A 25,266-nucleotide genomic window follows, 5' to 3' on the forward strand; every position below is an offset into this window, starting at 1 on the left:
TACTCCACTCTGAAACCAAAGCTGCTGCCGAATGCAGAACTCAGCAACCTAAACATTGCTGCAGGAGATGTCACTGGCTGCGTCCTCCCATGCTCTTGTGACATCAAGGTGCTCAAGTGAACCAAACACTTCCTTCAAAATATATGGAGAACCAACAAACTAAACATGTTCACTCTGAATGTGAGAATCTGGGAGCTTGGGGTTGAATTTATTTCCTTCCTCACGGCAATTTTCATGCACGCTGCTTAAATCATTGCTTACTGAAGCTGCATATTTAATTATTTAATACTGTGACTAGAGGGCAAGATGTTATATAAGCAAACCAAACAACCTACTCTCACACAGAGACAACATGTTTATGGATTACTGGCTCTGCCACACAGCAATACTTCTCCCGGACCCCAGATAAATCTTGATAAATAAATAGATATCCCATGTATATTATATATTACCATATATAATGCATTAGGCTCTTTCAACCCAAATTACACATGCATTCTTTCAAAGGCTTGCCGTGCACCTGGGATTTATGAAACACCAATTTCCCTATCAAACACACTCACGTTTGGGAGCATGAGAGTGTTCTTCAGCAGCAGAAAGGCACAGAGAGCTCTAAATTGCAAAGCGTCCCAACCCTGCCACAGTTAATCTGCAGAGTTCCCAAGAACTCAGGAATGTTAGAAGTGTCAGGAAAAGCCTGTGCCTGTTACAACAGAAATGTCAGTCTGCATATGTTCTTCTTGACCCTGAAGTCGTACAACTAACCTTTCTGCCTCTGGATTGGCTTTCAAATGAAAACGATGGTCTGCTTCGTTATCAGAAAGCACCAGCCAGCTGCCTCTCCAGCATGGCTTTCATGTCTCTAGCTTTGTTTCTACAAAGTGGAGCAAAGTTTTCATTTGTACTTCACAAGAGACCTGGGCTCCTCTCCTGTGTGCTGTCTAAAGCCAGCACAGCATCCCACAACACACCTGCTTTCATCCCCCCATAATTCTTCCACACAGCCTTTCCCCCTCCTTACCTGTTACAAGGCGAGTAAGGACTTTAGTCTTCTCATTGAGGATGTTCACTGTCACATTTCTGGCAGACTGGAAGTACAGTGGATTGCCCTGGAACAAGACCACAAGAGCAAACACATGAGACAAGGGACAGTTGCCCGAGACCAGTCTGCCTGAGGCACCCAGAGCTTTGCCTAACACTGCTGGGCTTTTGCCAGTGTCCCAAGATTGGGTGTGTGGTTGAAGAGCAGGCTACTCTGCATCAACTTTTATTGTCCAGGACAAAACCATAGTCCACACTTCTGTTTGGCCCAGATAATGTCCCTGAGACAAGCCTTGGTTTAAGGGACAGTTAGCTTTACTGCCAGTATGAGCCAACCAACTTGTTATTTTAAGATGTGCATTTGATACAGGACCTGACCTAAGCCTCACAATGATCACAGTGTTTTGGGAGGGGGGTGCTGACAGCAGCAGTCCATCTCAGAGTCAAATCTGCAATATTGCACAGCTTCAGATGGTTCCAATGGGTGACTGTGTCTGCCTACCACATGGCCACATGAGTGAGCCAGGACCAAGCACTGTAAACGACAAAGTCATATTAAGTTGTACAAAGTGCCTTTGATCTCACAGAATTGACAGGGTTGGAAGGGACTGTAAAGATCATCCAGCTCCAATCCCCCTGCCATGGGCAGGGACACCTCACGCTAGATCAGGTTGCTCAGAGCCACATCCAGCCTGCCCTTAAAAACCTCCAGGGATGGGGTTTCTATCACCTCCCTGGGCAACCTGTTCCAGTATCTCACCACCCTCATGGTATCACAGTATCACTAAGGTTGGAAGCTTCCTCACATGCAATCTAAATCTATTCATTCCTAGTTTTGCTCCATTCCCCCCAGTCCTATCACTACCCAACATCCTAAAAGCAGTCAGAATGTACCACCATCACATTCCAGACTGGGATGCTGCTTGGGACCAGACCCATCCCATTCCATCTAGAGACACATAAGTTTTCCCCATGCCCCACTTGACCACACAGGTTTCTACATATTTTCACAATTTTATACCTCTGGGAGAAGAGCTAGAGCAGCTGTCAGCACACAGCCACACAGCTACCTGGCAGCATCCATCTCAGGTATTTCTCCTGCAGAGTGAAGTCCAAGAAAACCCACAGAGAAAACCATCTGGCTCCTTCTGTGTGCAAATACATGCAAGACAACTGGCAACTTTTGTTTTCTCCAGGCAGCCCCAGTCCACACAGCTGGATTCTCAGGGCCTATTAGCCACCCACAGCATTAGCACAGGGTGACCTCAACTTCAATCAGCCAAAATTCTAACACGCAAGGTGGAAATTCACTGCCAGTATCTCTTCATGATGTCTAAAGAAGGCAGCTGATTAAAGTCAACTGAGTAAACCACAGGATTGGTAGTGGCATACAATAGCAAAGAAAAGTCAGCATGGAGTTTAAAATTTTATGTCCACATGCTTCCTCTACCAAAGTCTTTTTCCCAGTGTTTCAAAATCTTTCCATTTGGAATCGTAAGGATGGGGACAGAGGAATGGGCAGGTCAGCCATGTTCTCTTTGTCTCCCAAGTTCATGAGGAACACAATTAATAACTATTAATTAAAATGCCATTTTTCTGCATCGTGGCAGAAGGACTAGGGTGCCTGCATAGAAAACACCACAAAAAATGCACTTGTGGGAGTCCTGTCATGGACTAGAAACACTGCCAGCGATGGGTAAATTACTCCCAGTAGTCTGTGCAGAAAATAAACCTCAGAAAACTAAACCAAAACCATCCCCACAGGTGGCCCAAATATTCACAGTAACTACGTGTGTTGCCTTAACTATTGGTGCTGCATGCACCTGTGGGATCAGTCCTTCAGCAAAAAGGGGGAAATGAGGTTTATTGGATCAGTTATAACACTGTTATAGAATCACAGAATGGTTTGGGTTGAAAGGGACCTCCAAAGGTCATCCAGTCCAACCCCTATGGAGCAGGGTCTTATGTTACCTTTAGACTATTTACAACTAAATAAATAATAATAATAATAAAAAGGGATTCCACTTAATGACTACCAGACTTTGGACAAGTTTCAGAAGCTCTTGGTGTCCCTGTCTCCTCATACAGTAAATGAGGGCAAATCATCCTCACATACCTCTGTTATGTGTTTGATAGCTTAAGTAACACAGTCAGTGAAACTGAAATACGATTAGTGAGATAGAAATAAGTAGCTGTGGTATTGATTTTGCTCTTTTAAATTAATTTTTATTGTGATCATCTAGAACCTAGAAATTAATGTTGATTTAACTGCTGTATGTTTAACAGCACAGGAGAAAAGACAAAAAAAGAAACAACCAAAAAAGATGGCTTCACTTAGAATCATAGAATGGTCCAGGCTGGAGGGGACCTCCAGAGGTCATCTAGTTTGACCTGAATACCCATTTGTTCTGATACAAATTCTCCATCATACTGGGCAGGCTCCTAATGTGAACAGCCCCAGTGTTAGCAGTTTACTATCACATTTTCATCTCACAAATAGAATCATAGAACCATAGAATGAATAAGGTTGGAAAAGATCTGAGAGATGGTCAAGTCCAACTCATCAACCAATGCCTCCTGACTAACTAAGCCATGGCTTCAAGTGCCACATCCAATCCCCTCTTGAACATCTCCAGGGACGGAGGATATTTTTGAAGGCAGGCAGCTACAATCTGCATCATCTACAATCACAGGTGAGACTATAACCACTGCAAATGTGCCACAAAAAGCACAGGAAGGTCACATTTTTTACTTTGTTTATGGAGTTACACAGGTAGCTAGAATGTTTTGAAAAGGCCAGGAAACCTTCTAGTCCAAATGCAAGTGGAAAATCATTTAGTCCCCATGGTTTTGAGACTCTGTTACTGATCTGCCTAACAGGAGACTGCACTACAGAAGTACTACAAGATAAGCCAGGTGGTTAACATAAGAGTCACAGAAAAAGTTGTTCTGTAGAAGTCTTACATGACAAGCTAAGAGCTGGTATCCACCTACAAGCCTTAAAATACATAATCAAACCTTGAAACGCTTACCCCAGCACAGTAATCTCATTGACTGATTCAGAGCTCAGATTCAGGCAGCCTTCAAAAAACTAAATTTCCCTAATGGAAGAGTTATATTTTTATTGGTCTGCAGGGAAGGACCGTTTCAGGCACTTAGTGCAATGCCCGCTCTCATTTCCATAATTCTTCTTCCATTAAGAAATGAAAAAGAGCTGAAAAAATTACTCCCTTTCGCTGAAAATTGTGCAGACTTTCTGTCCATCATCTCCTGTTTACAAAGGTAATAACACTGACATCTTTCACACACTGAGCATTTGGAAAATGTTTCCTCTGTTGCAAGCTTGGTGGTGACATCAGCTTCCTTCAATCACAGATTAGAAAATCATCAAAGCATCACAAAACTCTTGGAGCAGTTAGCAATTACCACCGAAAAGACAAAACCTTTCACTTCTCTTAACGCTTTCATGCTCTCATGAAACAAAATCTAGCATTCTGGTGCATGAGAGCAAGTGGAAATCTCGATCTGTATGGCATTATCACCACAAAAATGATTATGTAGTGAAGCAATAGTCTCATAAACTGTCATAACACCCAACAGACCTAGAATTAACATATCAGCATGCAATAAATAAGCATGTCTGACTAATTATAACACTGTAAATATGAGGAATGCCACACTTTGGAAGTATAATGCGCAACAATCCGGTTCTAAATCTTTCCAGATAAACAATATTAAAGAAATAAATACATTTTACTCTTGGCATTGATGTGAAGAAAGTGGAAATGAAAGGAAAACTGCATAAAATATTTTATTGGATTCAAAAAATTAGAGTAAACAATGTTATTTTGTTTTGTCTATCTCGTTTCTCTCTAAAAGGCTCAAGCCAATTCTTCAGAAAAGCACATGTGAGCTAAAATCCATCTGATATCAGCAATCTCACAACAGCCCAACCTATTTCTGTGCCTGCATGCTATTGGATGTACTGAGAAATCTTTTCCTCTGTCATTTGTTCTTCTTCCTCTCATCATAGACATGACAACAAGGTTTCCTTGCACCTCTCTTTGCAGGAGCGGATCTCAGCCCCAGTCCACATGCTGCCACTGATTGCTCTTTATGCCCAGACTCAGCTGTTAGGACTTTAACCTTCTTAAAACAACCCTCTATTAACTGTGGACTGTTAGCAGAGTCCCAGTTCATGTTCACCTTATCCATCCCATTGCACTGCACTCAGCTACAACTTCCTATGAACTTTGCACATTGAATCAGTGGTCACTTCCTTTCTGACTTCCTTTCTGACATTATTCTTTCTTTCCAGTGGTTCCTTTGATCATCTGACTGGAGAAACTAAACTAAGGTAGAGACATCTATGGGAGCAGAGTGTGTTTTTCTCCTATATGTTTTCCTGTTTGCTTCTGATTTATTTCAATCATTTTCCTTGCAGGACACCAATGGATGATCCTCCCCTACTCTGGTCTGCAGGTCCATTTTGGGGTGGGGGGGTTGGGCAGGTGACACTGGGATCTTTTAAGGACTATTTAAGGACTATTATTTAGGCTGGAGGTTAGGAGGAAGTTTTACACAGAGAGAGTGATTGCCCATTGGAATGGGCTGCCCGAGGAGGTGGTGGGGTCACTGTCGCTGGGGGTGTTCAGGGTGAGGCTTGACAGGATGCTTGGTTCCATGGTTTAGTTGATTAGGTGGTGTTGGATGATAGGTTGGACATTATGATCTTGAAGGTCTCTTCCAACCTGTTCTGTTCTATTCTATTCGGGTCAGTTATCTACTTCCTGTCTACCATGAGTCTACTATTCATCTGTGCAGGAAATCCTACATAGTAAATACCTCATTCCACCTCTTACTACAGCCCCTCATTAGCAGACCCAATGGCTTAACAATAATGCAAATGTTTGTGGACACAAAGAAGAAGTTGGTACTAGATATATTAAAACACTGGACACATGCTGCAGAATAAATAATGGGAAAAGTGCAAAACCATGGCAAAACAGAATAGCCTCTTTCCTCATGAAGCAGTGAGGTACCCAACAAAACAAAGAACACTTTGGAAAAGGCATGAGCTGATTGTTTGCCGGGTCAAACACATGGCAAAACAAACCCTAACAGCTCACTAGCTGTCTTTCCTCGTCTCACTTAGGAAGTGATGCTAAAAACTTCTGTATCAGAGAGTACAAAAGAAAAAAGCACTTCAAATGACAGCCTTAATTTGCAGCCGAAGCAATCGCAACCAGTGCTGGCTTTAAGGCAATTCAGTTCTTTAGCAGATGTCCTTAGAGTGGTTTAGGGAATTATTAAAAATATTTGGAAATCCTTTTAAATCTTAACTGGCAATTTTAAAATAATGCTTCACAGTCAGTGTGTTTCTAATTTGAGTGGTCCAGAGGAGTAGCTTGGATTTGATCCTGTGGATTCAAAGGCTTCACACAGCAAGTGCAAGTGAAGCTCGTGGAAATAAAGGATGTGGTGAATTTCCTGCAGGCTTGACAAAGTAATGGGAAAAACTGAAATATTAAAACACAATTCACGTTGGCAAGGAGCAGTCTATGGAGAAGCCACTCACAGCACTCTTACTGCTCAGCGCTACTTCTGACACTGCTGAAAGCAACCACAGCTCCATACACAGCTAGACTGTCAGAAGGCAAAAGTTTGTTTCCTGCAAATCAAACAGCCAGCCCAATAGGACAACAACAACTCTCCTTCACCTGGCCCACAGCCAGAAGCAGCACAGCCACTTGCCTGCACCCTTGCATCCTGTTTTCAGGAGCTGCTGATAGAGGAGAAGTATTCAGGTGGGTTATAATATATTCCTTTCCTAAAGTGCAATCAGTCTGACTGTACTTGCAGTAACTGTGATAATAGGAATAAAAGCAATGATACTTGGTCTCCTGCATTGCATTTTCCTTTGGTAGGAAAATCTCACAGCTGCAGGCGGTGCCGTTTCACAGTTTGGTGCGTTGTGGAGTGGTAAGCATTTATTGCCCAAGAACTGAGACATAAAGTAACAATTTCTGGGCACCTGGAATGTTCTTCATCAAAATCAGTAAACTTCACCAAAATCAGTTAATGAAAATACACAAGAAGATCACATCTGCAGTACTTCCTCATGTAACCAGACCCACCTGCACACATTGCCTGGGACACAGCACTGCACACAAGTTTATTTTTGCAGTTGTCAGGCATGTCTGAGACTTACCAGGAAAGCTGACTTTTTTAACCCTTATTCTGTCATTTTTGGTCAGTTGACACAGACGTGCTTAAATTAGTATTCCCAGTTTTGCATGTTCCCATACAGCTTGCACCAGTAATAGCCTCACAGCATGACGCTAAATGCAGAGTTTCCTAACCACAAAGATCTCCAGAACATGCTGTGAGCACACAGTCAGAAACAGCAGACCTGACCATGGGTGTTCGTTTCTTTCCCCTACTCCTGCCTTGAAAGCAGAAACTCCTTTAGGGAGGATTTGATGCTGGAAAGGCTCACAGCTTCTCCCATAAAAGAGAGACTTGAAAGGAAACAACAGAGTAGAAAAACTTCAGAACTGGTAACAGATGCTACATTGATCAGTTGGCATCAAAGGAAACCTCAGTAGGACATTGTGCACCTCCTGAAGAGCAGATAGAACACTGGACAGTACCTATCCTCGGCTCTGGCAACCTGAGAGCACCTAGTGAACCCCATTCTTAAGATCCTGCTTGGAAGAGCAGCCTGGCTTTCACCTGCATCAACACAAAATCTAGACTTCAGGCCAAACTTGCAAGCCAAATATTACTGTTTCTATTTCAAAAGTAAACCAAGTAAGTCTTCCTCCTGTTTCTGATCTAACTCCTCACAGCAAGAACAGGATTTCATCCAGAAGCCTTCTGGCACAAAAATTAAAGTCATGTAGCTAAATCCCTAGGTGCCAGATTGAAAACATCTCTTAATATGATTTGAATGTACTTTTTGTTGTTTAATCACTGAGTATCTTCTGACCTTGATTTTGTCCTTCAAGCAGTTGAATGTAACATGTTCCTCTCTTCAATAAAGCTTCTAATTTGACAGTGTAAGCTTTTCATAGCAGAATGAAACCAAACCATGAATGGAATTGGTAGCAAACAGATTAAAACGAATGCTACAAAATGTCCAGGCATGTGCCATCCTTGTGTCAAAAGTTGGTTGCTTTTAGGAAGGAGGCAACAGGTCCAAGGGAGAGAGAAGAGCATGCAGTCTGCCTCCTTTTCCAGGAAACAAACTTCTTTCACCACTGTAATGTGGTTAGGTCATGCAGGAACTGAGCTGATACAGCCCTGATCTGCACCTAGCACTCAGACATCGTGAGCTTAGCACACTGCGTTCCAGCTGCTGATGTTTTATTAAGGATTCAAATGCTTAAACAAAAAAAACCCATCAACTTCTTTCAATGCAAACCAAGTACAGTCACCTTTGCAGAAAGATATGTTTTACAGTACCCTGAAGCTGAGAATGTCCAAACCACCCAATGTGACACATTTTAATGGCATAGATAGTGAACAGGCTGGAGTTTTATGTCCGATATTACAAATCCTCCTCTTTTATGGCATTTCTTGAAGCTCATTTTAATAACAATAGAAACAAAAGATAAATTTCCCACAGCTGCATTAAGGCAATTACAACTCTGACTCTTCTTTTTAAAGTGCAAAGAAGGCAGGTCTGTGATGTGAGATCAAAATGACTGGGTTCTGCTTTTGGATGGCTACCCAAGAGGGTTTGTATCCCTCAAAGTGATTTATTTCTGGCAAACCAGGGTTTTCTCTCTTTAGAAGAACATCTCTAATATTCACTCTCTGTGCTCTGAGAGAGTGGCTGTTTCCTCAAGACACCTAATCAGCTGCTTTGCAGCTGAGATTCTTCTGAAAATTAAATTACACCATGTCTGCTGACATTAAAAACATCACCAAAAAAAAAAAATAATCCCCAAGTTGTTACATCTGCCTTCACTTCTTTGCTATTCTTTTTTCTTTACTCCACTGACTTACAAGGAAAAGGATTAAAATATGATAAAACTGGTAGACACACACATCAATATAAAATGCAACCACACACGTTGGAGTTCTGGTATCCATGGGGGTAAGAAATACAGACTAGTAACATCTGAAGGCTGCTGCACAGTCACAAAACTTTCTGCATTGGCAGGACTGAACTGAGCATTACTGGCCTTGGAAAAAATCTGAAACGTTAAGTATCAGATACATTAAGTACTCATGACCAGGAGTCCTCCAGCAAGACATCCTCAAATAGCTGAAATTATGAGAATAGCACAACTTGAAAAATAACCAAATAATTCTGAAAATGCTTCAACCACTTCAGTGCACACAGAGTTCATCCAAAGGTGTTATGCCAGAGTCGATGAAATGTGCGCTGATGATTAACTTTGCCTCACTGGGGAATGGCTCTCCCTTGTATAAACTAAGCAGGACTCAAGAAAGAAACTGTAAGGCCTTTAAAGAACAGCAGTCCTACGTTCTGAGCACACTGCTTTCATTACTTCCAGTAAAAATAAACCAAGTATTTATCAACCATTTCAATTTACTTGAATTCTTCTGCACAATTACCAAACTGCAGTTGCTGCTCAGGGACAGCTTGTGCTGATCTGATCCTTATCTATAGGAGGTGTTGCAGCAGCTGGACTATGGATTTGTGCTTAGTTACAGCCTATTTTCTGCCTCGGGCTATCCTAGTTATGGTCAGACTCCAGTGGTGAAAGATCTCCTGCTGAAGTGAACATGCTGTAGATAGGCACAGGATCATAGGAGAGAGGGAGAGGAAAGAAGAGAGCTCTGCTGAGGTTTAAAATATTCTAAATCATCCAGCTATATCGCTACAGCACTGCTCGTAACTTTTACTCCAGACAAGCGTGCAGACCTCTGTTCATGTGTTTTCATTTTTATGGCCCTTCTAGTATGCCTACTGCCTGCCTTAAACATCCTTTGAAACTGCTGGTAAATCATACCTCACTATCTATAAAAGGCATTTGAAGACAATAATAAAATTATAGGGAACTGGTAATTTCTGAGTTACTTTCTCTTACTGTCAGCATTACTTGGAACATAGTACAGGCACAAACATCTAGGATCTCAGTTAGTGAGGTGAATGCATATTAAAGAGTACATATGGTTAATACAAAGAAAGGCACAGTAATATCTTCCTGAAGCCTGATTCAGCAGACACTTGGGTTCTAGCATGCTCGCAGCACACCTTTTAGGCATTCTCTTACTGCACTGCACGATGCCAAATCATATATCCAGATATTTTTCTCCAGGAAGGTTTTATGTGGCTATCTGTGAACATTGCATTGAACTTATAACTTTCCTTTGCTGCCTGTCACAGATCGCTCACTTCTTGTATTGGATTATAAATGGCCCAGCCAGCTTACGTATGCATGTACAGCATGAAATGCAGGCAAGATCCTAGCAGAGGCCCCTAGCGTTACTGAAATTCAGCTGCTGCTAATAAGAAGGAGGGAAAACATTTCCATCTGTCTGGATTGGGAAAAAAGAATTCATGAGTCTCTGATTCATCTGCATCCATATGCTGATATGTAGACAATACTTATGGACACATAGACATATGCGAGGTAGCCAGCAACAGAAATCAAATCAATCACAGATCACAGCATGTGATTTGCCTAATTATGAGTAACACCTCACATTTTTTATCCACGCAAAAAGCACTTTGTGAAGCAGCAGATGGCATTGCTATGGGATGGCACCATCCTCGACAGTTGCAGATGCAGAGCATTTACACAGCACGCGGAGAAAAACCGACACAACACAAGCTGCTTCCTGGGAAAAAAAGATTCAAATTGAACAAGTGTCACCAAACAAAATACACGTATTTATTGATGTTCTGAACTTATCTGATCCAGCCTCTTTCCTCACATCAAACACATAGGGGCAGGCCAAGGAGTGATGCTATCTGGACCTCATTAAAGTCTCTGAGATAGAGCCGCCACGTGACTGCCTAGCACAGAAAGGCAGAGATGCAGACCAACTTGAGTCTAGTTCCAACCCGCAAACAATTTAAATCCACACAAGCAGAATCAATAGGAAGAAGCCCTGCAGAGAAAGCAATTACACTACAAAAGCAACTATATTACAGCACGGTTATGGCTGGGAGGCAGGATGCAGAAGGCCATCCTCACTTCTGTGATTACCCAATGGAGTTCTCTCCAATGCATCTGGCCTGTGAAATGACAAGGTTCAGCCTGGACATGTTCCTGCAATCAAAGTGGTTTTGTTTTGGGGCTTCTATTGCAATTATAAGGTGGCTCTTTATGAGACCTGCCCTTCAGGTTTGCTGTGCTCCATAGGGCTCAGTGGGCTCTCCTTTTCAATAGTTTTGTGGAAGTAATAACTTCATTTTCTGGATCTGCAATTATGTATTCATTGGAGACTGTGTCCTTGCCACTGTACAAGACACAAAGAAATATCATCTGACCACTCCTGGTGATAGAAAGCTCAGGTTTTCTATTCAAATGCTTGCCTTTATTTGTGGTTTCCCTGCACTTCTTTTTTCTTTTTTCCTTTTTCTTCTTTCTGAGCCTCTGTAAGCACATACACTGGTGTGACAGGCTTGAAACAGCCATAAAGTGATTGATGAAAACTGTATTTTGGCCTTGTTGTAGGAATATATGTCGTAGAAATATACTCTGTTAACTCTGTAGGAGCATATCTGGGAAAACAGGAAGGACAGAAAAGAAAGGCTGGGCCCACAACTGTACCTTTGATACAAAAAAATTTTGACCTGCTTTAATTATGATAACAGGCTATGAGGTCACAGAAACTTTTATGCAGCTACTTTTTGGACTGTATTTACCTAACCACTTTTTCTGCTGTTTCTTCTTCAGTACTCAGCTTTAAGAAGGATGCTCCATTAGTTTACAAGATTAGGCAGAGGCTTCCCTATAGAAATAAACACAGGGGCCAAACCAACCTGCAGTGCTGTAACAGTCCATGTGTGAGTTAGTGTCAGGCAGGAACTGGCTTGGAGAGGAAGAGCTGCAAATCTCCATCCCTCTCACAGAGGCTGAACGTCTAACAGCCAAGGCAGCAGTACACTTGAAAAGGTAGAATGACAGATGCAGCTAAGCATGTGACATGAAATTGGATTGATCTGGAAGAAAGATGCTAAATCATGCTGGACGATGCTACACAAGAGTCATACCTACACAGATAGAATGACAGCAGAGGTCTGATCAGTGGGATGATTGCATGAGCAGGAGCAAGGTGCTTTGTGTTGGGATTTGACTGTATCTCGTGGCTGGCGTTCAAGAGACACACTTGAGGTGAAGAGAGGAGGGGAACACAAGGTATTGTCATGGCATAGGGCTGAAGAGCAAAAATACATCCCTAGGCATCACCACTGGGGAATGGTGTTTCGAGAGATGTCAGGCTTGCACAAAGAGCAGCAGATGCTTTTTCCACACCTGGAAGAAGACAGGAATGTTGTTTGGGGAAATGGTGAGTAACGGCAAAAGCAGCCAAAAAGATTAGGATGTGTGAAGGTAAAATAGAGCACTGGGAGGCATATAAAAGTCAAGAACCCTGATTTACTATTTGGGCAATCACCAGGGTAGCTCAGCCTGTCTGCTTGTCTCCACTTCTAAATAGAAGGCATCTGCTTCATGATGTTTTTATTCCTGGAGTTCTTTCAAAACTCTGGAGCCACAAAACTGATCTGTGAAGACACTTGACCAGCGGTTCCTACCAGGAAAGGGTACATGGTCCTGCTTCTTCTATTTCCTAGAATGCTGCATAATAGATAATGTTGCAGAGAGGAAAAAAAAAGCTTGCTGCTCTCCCAACTGTGCACCAGTATCAAAGTTCATCATTTATAACTAACAGTTGGGATCTTAAAGAAATATATACAGCAGAAGTAACTATATAGCAGGAGCTGAGGATTTCAAGAGGTAGCAGAATACAGATAAAATATTTTGGCTTGAAGCAACAGTAAATATGCAGTAGAAGGTGCCTGTCAAGCCATCAGCATTGACAACATACATGCCATTACCCTGTGTGGCCTTTACCTCATTTAGACAGTGAAGGATGTTCTGCAAAGAACTGGAGAGGACACGCTCTGAACACTCAACCACAGGAAGTATCAGAGGAAACATGTTCAGGTTCACCCCACCCAATCAACTCATTAAATCAGTTCAGGCTGATCACTTGATCTTGACCTTTTACAGCAATTAGTCTGCAATTGGATTATGGATTATTTGGCCATTCACTGTGTGGCTTCGCTTGTGTTGTTCTACACCAACAGTGAATCGGCTGAAAGAAAAGTATCAGCTGCTCCAAGGAGGTGAACAGCTGTGCCCATTTTGTACTTCTAACCTGCACAATTCACTTAGAAAAAAATATATTATTTTTAGAAAAACAATGAACTGTTCACACTTTAATAGATCAACCTAATCAAAAGACAGACAGTAGCCAAAGAACTGGAAACCTTGGTAGAGAGACATGCTTGTTCTGTCAGACAAATGCCCTCTCTTCTCTCCACAAGCAACCTCACTGTCTGTAATTTTATTTATTTCTCTGGTTTTAAATATTGATGTCTTACAAAGTTTCTCATTGGAAAAAACACATCATACTCTTCAGCTGTGCTGCCTTGGGCTGCACTCCTGTCAGATCACATCCAAGAGGCAGGCTCAGCTTGCATTAATACTTGGAAAAGAAGACTTTCCAGGCACTGTGAAGAGTGATACGGATGATTCAGTGAACAGCAAGCTTCTCTCCAAATCAGTAGCCACCCATTCAGGGTGCCACAGGCAATCTTTTGCAGCTGCTGCTGGTCTCTTGGTAGAGAGGCAGAACTCAGATGCTAACCACTTTTATTCATTAAATGCCCCATGACGAATCCATGCCTTGTTTAAAGCAAGAGAGAGAGAATAAAATGATATCGTTTTGCTCAAGGAGATAAAGTACTATAAGAAGAGATTCAAGCCGTAGCTTGAGAGAAAGAGAAAAGCCTAGATCACAAAAGCAATTTTCATTGCCTAGCTTTAGACTGCAAATTAAGAATCCAGCAAAATATCCTGCACTGACCGAGATACTGTGCAAATCTCAGTGTTCATTTACTCATCATTGTCATAAACAGGCAGTGAATTAAAAATAAAATTTTAGCACTTCTGCATTTGAAATACATTTTACATAAAACCTCCCCTTGCAGATCATAAAGGTCTTGCTGAAGGAAGACGAGTTTCTGCCTTCATAAGGGATATTTCTGGGGGAAGCTGGATGATGGCAGCACTTGTACAGTTGATGCTAGCTGGGGAACTCAGTGGTAAGAAGGCAAAAGCTAAAGAGCTTCACTCCTGCTCAAGGAAAATTTTGATTAATCTCCTGTTATTTTCACAGATTCACAGAATACCAGACTGGCAGGGACCTCAAGGATCATTTAGTCCAACCCTTCATTTTATGTAAGGATGGCAAAGAAGGATCATTCACTGATGGACAAACAGAAGAAATACTGTGAGCTGACATACCTTGAATTTTCTTTGTCTTCCACAGGTTATTCCCTTTCAGAGGGAAAGAAGAAGCAGACTTCTTCATACAGCCTGCCTCAGAAAATTTCAAGGCCAGACTGGAGCCTTGAACTGGAATTAAAACCACTGGACTCAGTCACAGCAGATCAAGAGGAAATCAATGGACATGCAACATTTCACATTAATGCTGAGAACCATCAGTAAAAAGTAAAAACAAAAGAAAAACCAACCAACCAAAAAAGGGCACCATGGAAATTGCTTTCCTTCACCTCCTTGCAAAGGGAGGTTTTACTTGAAAATACCTTCCATCTCTGTTCCACACTCTTTTACACTTGAGGCATGTGATCTGCCAAAATGAGCATACACATGAACACAGAACTCCTCACACCAGTCCTCAGCTGCTGTAGAAGTGAATGAGCAAGAGGCTTCGCTCACCCTGGTCCCTGTCTCTTGTTCCACTCTCTGTCTACCTATTGAACAGATAAAACCTTCTGGAGAAAAGGGGAGCATCTGTCCCCATGTTTGTATAGAGGACAGCAGGACAGACACCTGCCAGTGGCTTTGCTCTGCCACACACGCATCATATTGAGAAATTACAGGGCACAATCCAGCAAACACCACAATGAACACCCAACTCTCTGAATGTGAATAGTCTTACTGCTGTCAGTGAAATTACTTATGCCCATAAATTATGCACATAATTTAATATCTAGCTGGACTGAAGCCTAAATCAACGATACACTGACAAATCAGAATTCCTGTGCTGTGGCTAGATTTATCCCACATGGACAGTAGTAGTGTCCTGCACTCCAACACTGTGCTGGCATGGGACTCTCCCTTCTTGATAGACACTGGTGTACGTGGGAGTAGACAGCCAGGCACAGTCTTAGACAAAGAGAGATCAAAAATAGAGATGCTTCAACTTGGGAGATGTGAACAGCCAAAGAAATCTTATCTTTTCTTTCAAAAGCAGCAAGTCAGTTTTCCCAAGACCCTCAACCAATTTGCCCTAAAAGAACAGAATCAAATTTAGAGTTGTTCTTGTTCTGCTCTGAGTTCTTCTTTCTCCAAATCCAACATCTGTCTTCTAGAAACATAACAATCAGAGAAACTCTTATTACTGGCACAGCAATGGGTAAATGAAACCTGGAAGGTCTGGCTTTCCTTTTCTCTTGCAAATCAAAGAACACACAAACCAAACTGTCTGTAAAACCAGTTGTGTGTGCCTGAACTTCCTAATGACAGCACAGCTTGTCTTGTCAAGTAACTATTGCCTTATAAAACACATAACTGCAGCTGAAGTAGTTTTGATCAGTAGAAGAGTTGGAGAAGTGTTTGCCATCCTGTAAGAAGACATGAAGCTCTGCTCTTGAGGATTCTCAGAAATATCAGACATTCTTTTTCTTTATAATTGGCTCTTGCTATTTGTCTTTTACTGTTTCCTTTATCTGTTTCTCTCTACCTTCTCTCTATCCGTACTGTACAAAGTTTTATTGCTTTTTCATTTTTAGTATTAAGAAGTTGTTTTAACATTTCAGCTTTTCCACAGCAGCCAGAATCCTGACTGTCAGCAGCAATGTCTAGACATAGTAAATCCTTAAACTCAAGGCCTTTGCCCTTGAGAGAGCAATGCTGCCATACAATCGCGCACGTTTTTCCCCAAGCTGTTTCAGGTGCTTTGTAAAGCTTATGTCTTTCTGAGGCTACAGCTTGTTAAGATGGAATCTGGATCAAGTTTTAGACTGAGAATTCAAGGCTACTCCACAAATGCATTCAATCCCACAGGTAGGCTCAGGTCAGCTGTAGTCAACTACCAGCAGAGCTTCTCTTTTAACAGTAATACCTGTCTGGCAATACAAGTCAGCAACAGAAATCCCATAATCAGCAGGTGAGACTGATGTGTCCTGCACTCATGAATCCCTCTGAAAACCCCCCTTGCTGCCTTTTCCCCCCCTCCCCCCCCTTAATATAAGATTAAACATAGAAAAATAAGGATGATGTACAGCTCCTGAAGCCTGTATGAATACTGAAAGGCCATAATAAATGGCTAATTAGGAAAAATGAGCTTCAGAGCAGCTTCCAATATAACTCATAGAAGTAGCATGCAAATTCAAGATGCCAAACTGAAGCTGAAATAACAGAAACTAGAGAAGTGGTGCATGTCCAAGGAAGGCAAGAAACTGCCTGCCAAATTCATTCAGCTCAGCCATTTTTTTCTCTCAACTTTAAAATCAATAATTCTGTTTCTTTTCCCTTTTGGGGGAATAAACTAAATCAAACATCTATTCCAGCCCCTTAGGTTCTAGTGCCAGAGCTCCTGTCTCAAGGCTCACAACTCAATTGAAAATATGTTAGCTGATTAGCAACATTTCTGTAGAAATACAGCCCCACCACAAAATTCAGCCCCACTGCCCTCCCCCTCACAGTTGAAATGCAAGCAGATTCTGGGATCATGGCAAAAAAGCAGTGGAAAAGCTTAGAGACCACAGAGCACCCAGCCTCAGCTCAGTGGCTTACTTTGAGCTGTGATGCACATCACTTGTTTTTATGACCACAGATACAGGTACAGATGTTTAAAACAAAGAGGAGATGGGGACTGGATCAGTACAGCAAAACAAACACATGATGTGAATGCCTCCCCTCTCCTTACACAATCAGCTCAAGCAGAGAAATTTCACCTGTCAAAGGGAAAAAGCCAAACACATTGGGAGATAATTTGAGAAATTCTCCCTTTCCTTCATGTTTAGCTCTGGAGCTGTTAGCTATGAAGAGCATGGCCCAAACTCCCTCCTTAGAAGGTGGAAGCAGTCACTAACTACAAAGTGGTTATTCAGCTCCTGGGTTCAGATACTTCTGCAATGACCATATTGGGTTTTCTGGACCTGAGACCTCCACTGATGTTAGCATAAGCAAGTACAATCATGCTGTTCCCAGAGTTAGTTCAGAGGTGTACCCACGATGAAAATATAGATAAAAAGCCGAGGTAGGTAGCCCACTTGGCACAGCTGATTGACTTTAATAGGTGTTGATTACACTGCTCATATTGCATGAAATTAAAAAGCTTACAAATGTTATGAGCCATTACCCTTCCATTTAAGAGAGCTTATGACAAGTTAGCAACATTTAATGAAATCCTTTTCAAAATGCCATAGGCAGCCTCCACGAGATTTTGCTTTGAAATGCAACTTGCGGAGTCATTTCAAGAAGTTTGTTTACTTCAGAGCTCCCTCTCTTGCTCTTCTTTGGGATACTCTGATTTTGCAGCTGGTGGGATAGAATCATAGAATCAACCAGGTTGGAAAAGATCGCAGAGATCATCAAGTCCAGCCTGTTACCTAAAGCCTAACACCTCATGACTAACTAAACCATGGCCCCAAGTGCCCTGTCCAATCCTTATTTTGAATACCTCCAGGGATGGTGACTCCACCACCTCCCTGGGCAGCACATTCCAGTGGCCAATTGCTCTTTCTGTGAAGAACTTTCTACTCACCTCCAGACTAAACTTCCCCTGGTGCAGCTTGAGACTGTGTCCTCTTGTTCTGGTTCTGGTTGCCTTGAAGAAGAGACCAACCCCTACCTGGCTACAACCTCCTTTCAGGTAGTTGCAGAGAGAAATAATGTCTCCCCTGAGCCTCTTCTCCAGGCTAAACAACCCCAGCTCCCTCAGCCTCTCCTCATGGGGCTTGCACTCAAGACCTCTCACCAGCCTTAGTTTGCTGTTGTGCTCTCAGTATATGGCAGGTAACACCAGCTCCAACAGGGAACAGACAGAGTAAGGTTTAATTCTGGTGTTATTTGAAGTACCTCTTCAGCCAGCCTAGAAGATTCCCTTCAAAATTCAAAGCTGAGAGACTTCTGGCTAACCTCACTATGAAAGTAAAGGAAAATGTTTTCACCGTTGCTTTAAAATTTACTTAAACTTCCACCTTTACAGGACACTGGAAATACCACAGAGCCAATAACTGCCCCCAAAGCACTGGAGCAACTAAGGTTCACTCTGAAGTAGGCTCTCTGGATTTTATTGCTTAAGAATGAAATGTATAAAGAGGAAAGCATATCAATTTTATAAATCCCACTGGACACTCACAGCTGACTGCCATATGCAGACTCAAATCTGCTTTGGATGGTGATGGCACCAATAGCTGTACATCAGGTGAAGACACTTCTGCCAAAATGATGCTTTTTTTTCCCAACTTGCTTGGCTGCTTCTGTTTATTTTCACTGCTTGTCCTGCTGACAGCCAGCTCTTCTGTCTGTTGATAGCTGTCGGGCAAGCAAGACAAACTGACCAAACTGAGAGAAGGCTGTAACACAAGCACATGGGCATAGAATCTAACAACTAGGCATCTGGAGTGGTGCCACAGCCAATGCTTAACAAACCCTATAGGGAGAATGGGAGCTGGCCAGGCACGGCTGTGAGCTTTCTTTTGTTGGCTGTGCCATTAGTAGCTACCTTGTTCTTTTAGAAAAATTTTAGGGCTCTTAAGCAATATTTTCACATCTGCTGCCAAAAATCGACCAAGGAGCTGTAAGCTATGAAGATGCAGTTACAGGTGGTATCTTGCTTCAGAAGTGGACTTCGGATAGTAGGAGCTTTTTCTACCCGAACCTGTGCTGACAGCTGAACTGCTCCAGAGGCAAATGCCAGAAGATCAACATTTCCATGAGCTCTTACTCACTCACTCATATCACACAGTGCAAAAAAAAAAATTAGATTTCTCTCTTTTTTGAAGAACCAGTCACTAATGGAAGAGTTAAGTGCTGGCAGGAGTAATAGCCAAAGAGGTTGTGGGAGTGTGCAGGGACTGCTAAGTGACAGTAGCATGGGGAGACAAACTTCATTTCCACCCTGTGACGGTTTCAGTAAGCATGCTGAAATCCTTAAGCACTTTGCTAGACCAAATCATCAGGAACTAATTCAATATCCTTTTATTGCTCTGTAAACTCTGACAAAGGAAGAAAAGGAATTATTCTTCCCCCTTCCTCAAAAAACCAGCAGCCTTCTGTCACGCTATCTATCTGCGCCTTTACTGAAAGCTAGATTTCTGCTGCACAGTTTGAGCATCGCACAAAGTCGCAATTATCTTGCCATCTGCATTGCCTTTCCTCAGGGGTGAATGTTGCCTTTTCCTCCAAATTAGTATGTTATATTGTTTATAAATATGTATTTATGGCTACAAGGCAGGTAATGCCCCAGTGTGGGCGCATGTCATTGTTTAATCCAAATAGATGGTTTATTGTTTTTCGGCGCGTATTTTTAGCTTTGAGGCGGGCAGACCTGCAGAGCAAATAATATAAAAGAACATGCCCATTACAGAGCTGCTCCTGTGCTTTGAAATTGCCCCACTCTTCTTCCAGAAATGAACACAGTGAGACAAGTGCATTGGCAAAATAATTATTTATCGCTCTTAAAAGCTTCCTTTAAAGTTTCTATCATTCAAATACTGGCTGGGGAAAATGTAAAGTACAGGCAAGCATATTTTATACACTCGCTGGTCTAGCTTTTATGATGATGAGAATTTACTAAACACAAGTAAAGGGAATACTAGTTATCAACCTTAATTCACAACTGTAGAGCTTTAAGGCCAAACAGATGCTCTTGCAGAACCAGAGCCAAGTGTTGATGTCAGGCCCAGTCCTTCTCCCTCTGTAGTCACGACTTATTTAGTACACCTTCAAACAAGACCAGGCTTGCTCCAATGCTCTGAGCTAGCATGCTGCTCTCAGTGAGACACTCACACACTGAACAGGATAGGGACCTCTACTATCACCCAAAGAAAGGGAAATTCCAGAAAAGGTGCTTTTTAAATTGATGTATAGGATTATTTTTAAAAATTCTTCTTTCACTGATTACAAATAATGGGAAGCCAACCTGCAACACAAAACTAGCTAAATACACTAAGAGACACTTAAAATCTCCTCAAAATCTCTTCAGTGAATTTTAGAATAGAATACAATAGAATTAACCAGGTTGAAAGAGACCTTTGAGATCATCAAGTCCAACCTGTCATCCAACACTATCTAATCAACTAAACCATGGCACCAAGCACCCCATCTAGTCTCTTCCTAAACACCTCCAGTGATGGTAACTCCACCACCTCCCTGGGCAGCCCATTTTGTCATCACTTTTAGTTGTGCAACACAGAACAGCTTAGAGCTCCCCCAGGCAACACAAGACAGACAAGAAAGGATGGTGCCTATGCCAGATCTGTGTTCTCAGGCTCTCCCACCAGCATGAGAGCTGAACAAAGAGGACCCCAGTCAAGAGCTTTACACTGCAAAAAACTCTTTGTCAGGCAAATCCATACTCTTGTCTTTAAATGGATTCAGGATAAGAAAATTTAAGCCCAGGTGTAAACATTTGCAAACTGAGTTTGATTTTTTTTTCTAGCTCTGCACTTGAAATAAACATTGAAAGGGCAAACTCGTCCTAATCCTATCACAGCAACGTCTTTCTCTGCTTCCTGAAGCTAAGATTATCATCACACTGGTTGTCACACAGCTCTTGAGAGAAGTAATTCACTTGATTTTCCTGTATAATCACAGCACAGGGTTTTATTTCTGTTGTTACTGGGATAGAAAACAGTTTCTTCTCTGCCTTGCCCTTTTAAGTTGGATGTGGCAAGCTTCAAAACACTCCAAGTGCACTAAGAAAGCTAAATCTGTGCTCATCTCAAGTTTCAAGAAACCTGCTTGAGAGCAGCTCGTCTCAACAAAGGCAGGAAAATTTCCAGTCTTCCATTTCTATTCAAATTAAAGCAATGAAGACTGAAAGACCACAAAACTGTTGCCATTGCTTTCCAGCACATAAAATTAACAATTTGTGCTGCTGCGTGCAACTTTCAGTCAAAGTTTGTCTGATTTATAAGCAAGCAGATGGTTCACATGATAGTCCACAATAAATCACACCAGTTAGAAAGACAGCTACATTTTGAGAGTGACAGTGCAGCTGAGCTGCAGATGGGTTTATAGATGACCCTTCCAATTTTTAATAATCTCCATAATTTATGTGCAAGTAAAGAAATGCAAGGATTCCTAATGCACCTTCTTGACTAAGTACAAATCACTTTTATTTACACAGGCAATACTTCATGGTCCAGTTAACTTCTTAATTAAAGGCAGCAAGATGCTCATGTTCCATGCAAGTGGCATGGAAAATACTCTTTAGTGTGCAATATGTTCTGCTGGGAGTTTAAGATGCTCTGAACCCTCCTGGAAAAGGGAATGCCTCTATCTTATTTCTTTAAAATAAGACTACAAGGATGCAAATGCTGCTAACATCACTTACTATTCATTAATCTCCAGATCAACTTCAGGCTCATGCAGTAACAAGGCTATGTTCAGTTGTAAGTGCTGATGCTTAGAAATAGGCACTACAAACCCAGTTGTACTGAGCCAGGACTAGGATGGGGAAACGAGAGAGACCCTGTGATTATATGATGAAGGAGGAAGATGGGATGGCACCCCTGAATGAGCGAAATAAAGCAAGCCTGGGGGGTATTATTCCTGTGACAGGAGGCAGTGGTGATGCAGACAGAAACTGGAAACAGTTTTAAGAAGCCAGTTCATGTCAGTGATTCTAATAGAAAGTCTCCAGCACAGGACCAAAGCACATCAGCCCCATCCTCCTGCTAACATTTTTGAAGGAACTCCCAGAAAGATGTCTTTGTTGGGGTAGTCATCAATTGCATGTCACAGTACAACAGTTCCTCTTGGTTGCAATTCCAAGTGCAATGAGTTACCTTCCAAAAGGAGCACAGCTAAATGCAACTATGCTGTCTAGAAGGCAATAAAGGAAGCAGAATTTGATAGAGCTCCTTAAAGGATGAATTACAGAAATACAGAGGTTCCCACAGAGCCAACCTCTGGGGATATCTGAAGGCTTTTGGTCCTCTCTACACCTTGGTCTTCCCTTCCTGCCAAATTAATTTGAAAAAGAAATCCACTTAAAAGCAGGAATCCAAAGCTATCCTTAAATCAGAAGACACAGCTTTTAGCAAAGCAAGTCCCTGTGTCATTTTAATTACCACCTTCCTGGGACTTAAAAGATGCAGCAGCAAAGAAAAAGCACCAGTGGCAAATTTGGGCATTCAAGAATTATCACAACTGATGTTCTGGAGATATGTCAGCAGGGATTGCCCAGCTCTGCCTGCAGCAGGGCAGCATGGGGAGCAGTACTGCGAGACGCACCAGTGGAAAAATGCAGTCCACAGAGGTCATAGGACTGCAGCCACTTAGACAAAACGCCTCCTCTGCCACTTCCATGCAGCACCAGCACCCCCTTTATCCTCTACACAGACTGACAGCAAAATGAAATTTGTTGGCTTGGTGTTCTTTAAAATGAAAGTCTTCTATAAATAAGCAGTATCCAAAAGTCTTTTGAACTTTAAGTAAAACCATTATCTATTACTGTACACAAGTCTTATGTTAATTAAACATATGAAAAATATTATATGTCAGCTTTTTTTTCTGGGATGCTCTTTTTACATTATTTGTCACATTGTTTCTGTTACACTTTGCATATTTAAAGCTGCATTATAGACTTCTGAAAACCCAAAGAAGATTACTGTGGAATTAGTACGGATGTGTTCATCTGTACTACAGAACGCTGAGTTTGGCACTTTATTTTAGCAGAATTCATCAAGTTCAGGAACTGCTTCCCTCCAAGAGAATAGTAGGTCATACTACTGCTCTTCAAAGAAATGTTGCATTGATTGTGTAACAATATTTTTTAAATAGCCTGTAACTATCATCCTTTGATTGACTGCAGCCCCTTCCTTTGCTTACAAGAGGCCAAATTCACACACAGCACAAAAAAAGCAGAAGTTGATTGAGATCATTAGGATTGCCCCTATTGTCCCCACCTCAATAGTAATTCCAGCATTATTGTGAGCCAGGCCCAGGCTATTCCTGTTTAACTCCACCAAGAAGTCAGAGAAACTATATACATGGCTTATGTAACCATGTAGTTAACACAGTTTCCTCTACTGAAGCCAGCAGGGATGCTTTAACCCACTGGGCTGTGGATCAGACCTTCTGGCTTGCAGCTACATCATTCTCTGGCTAACAACAAAAGTAATCCTGGAGGAGGGGGAAAGCAAGGAACAGACACACAGGCCTTACCTTATACAAATATTTCTTGTTCCTTGCATTCATTAAACTGTCAATGGTGTGGAAACTAGTTTCATAACCTCAAGAAGGGGACACCTTTTGTCCTCCTTGCCATATTAAAATGTAGATCAATATGATAATACAAACCCAGTAAACTCCATAGTAGCAAGAAGTGGTTCTCAGGTCTCTTAGTAATCAAATATTATTTCCAGAATTCTAACTAGAAAAAAGAAAAGAAATGCAAGCAGCAATTTGTCAGTCTATTTATCAAACTGAGCGCTGCAGCTTTCCTACACATTTTATATTACCAAGGGTATGACATTTAAGGTTCTACAGTTCTGCTTTAATTCAGGGATGAGAACGTTTATAGATACGAACATCTTCTTATTAGCTTTTCTTCCTAAATGATTATGCTTGTTCAAATCAATTCCTAGCCATCTTACAGAGGTTACAACCTTCAATAACTAAATCAGACATTGTACTGGCTGGTGTGTTGATTGTGCTACAAGTTGCAATGGCTACGAGAGCACTGAAATGCTGAGATAAAGGGATGTTAACTTTATTTAATTAGCTATCTGGCACTGTTATAAAGATGGAAGGTTAGTATCTGACTCAAATTAGTACTTTGGATCAGGAAACAAGGAAGACAAGGTCTTCTGAGAAGGATCCTGGAAACTCTGTAACTGTTTCAATTCCAAAGCTGCTCAGGACAAACAGAATTGCATTGGAAAGAGCAAAAGTTCACTGACAGCCAGTGAAGTGCTGCTATGAAAATGCTATTTCAATCACACTTGGGTTCTTTCTCATTTCCAGTTGTTAACATCTTTGCCACTTTTGTCAGGCAGTCTCTCTTAGCAGCACTGATTTTCAACTGCACATAATTTTAAAACAGAACATCAAATGGGACTGAGCTCATCGTAGGGGTTTATTGTGCCAGCTAACATCAGATCAGGCGCTGATCACCTATCTGCTCTCTGAGAAGCAACTAGTTAAACATGAGCTGGATTTCCCAACTGCTTGCCATCCCTCTACCTCTCAAATTCTAGGTCTCCTGTTGAGGGTCATTGATGATTTATCACAAAAGCAGACAAAAACACAATCTGAAACCTCAGAGGTCCTGGAAGCACTGGTTTGCACAAACTAAACCCATGAATATCAACTTTCCCAACGCCCAGAGGATATAGTACCCAGATTAAGTCCTCAAAGGACATCCACTATCTCACTGCCCAAATTGCATTTGTATAGAGTGGTCAAAGTAATTTATCCAATAACCACAGCACCCTGCCACTTCATGATGTCTTACTGTTACAGAAACATGCTTATTCCGTTCCCATCAACTTACTGGTCTTGACCGGATTTCTTTGGCGTAGAGAGGTTTCAAGAACTCTGAATCTCCTTCAAGTTTTAGACCCTTTTCTGTGATTCTCAGGTTCCCCATTCCATCCTGAAACACAGACAAAAAGAAATAACTCCATTAGTTACAATTACTCAATTCATGAGGCTGCCAAGAGTAGCTGTTTTCCCCCCTGCCCCGGAGCATAACATGTAAAGCACTGGGAGGCACTAGAAAATGCAATTACTTGTGTTATCCTTT

The 25,266-nt window shown here is 41.8% G+C and overlaps 1 protein-coding gene across 2 annotated transcripts in view; it reads right to left on the reverse strand.

Annotated features, from left to right (window-relative positions):
• The window catches only part of SGCD (sarcoglycan delta), a 354,310-nt gene that overhangs the window by 54,072 nt on the left and 274,972 nt on the right, over positions 1-25,266 (reverse strand). For both annotated transcript variants that reach the window (XM_054168463.1, XM_054168464.1), the window contains 2 exons: positions 25,015-25,116; positions 1,022-1,109 (listed from right to left, as the gene is read on the reverse strand). In XM_054168463.1, coding sequence (XP_054024438.1) covers positions 1,022-1,109; positions 25,015-25,116 — 190 coding nt within the window. The remainder of the gene's footprint in view (positions 1-1,021; positions 1,110-25,014; positions 25,117-25,266) is intronic.

This window comes from Dryobates pubescens, chromosome 16 (genome assembly GCF_014839835.1).
Source record: "Dryobates pubescens isolate bDryPub1 chromosome 16, bDryPub1.pri, whole genome shotgun sequence".
In the NCBI taxonomy this organism is placed as follows: domain Eukaryota; kingdom Metazoa; phylum Chordata; class Aves; order Piciformes; family Picidae; genus Dryobates; species Dryobates pubescens.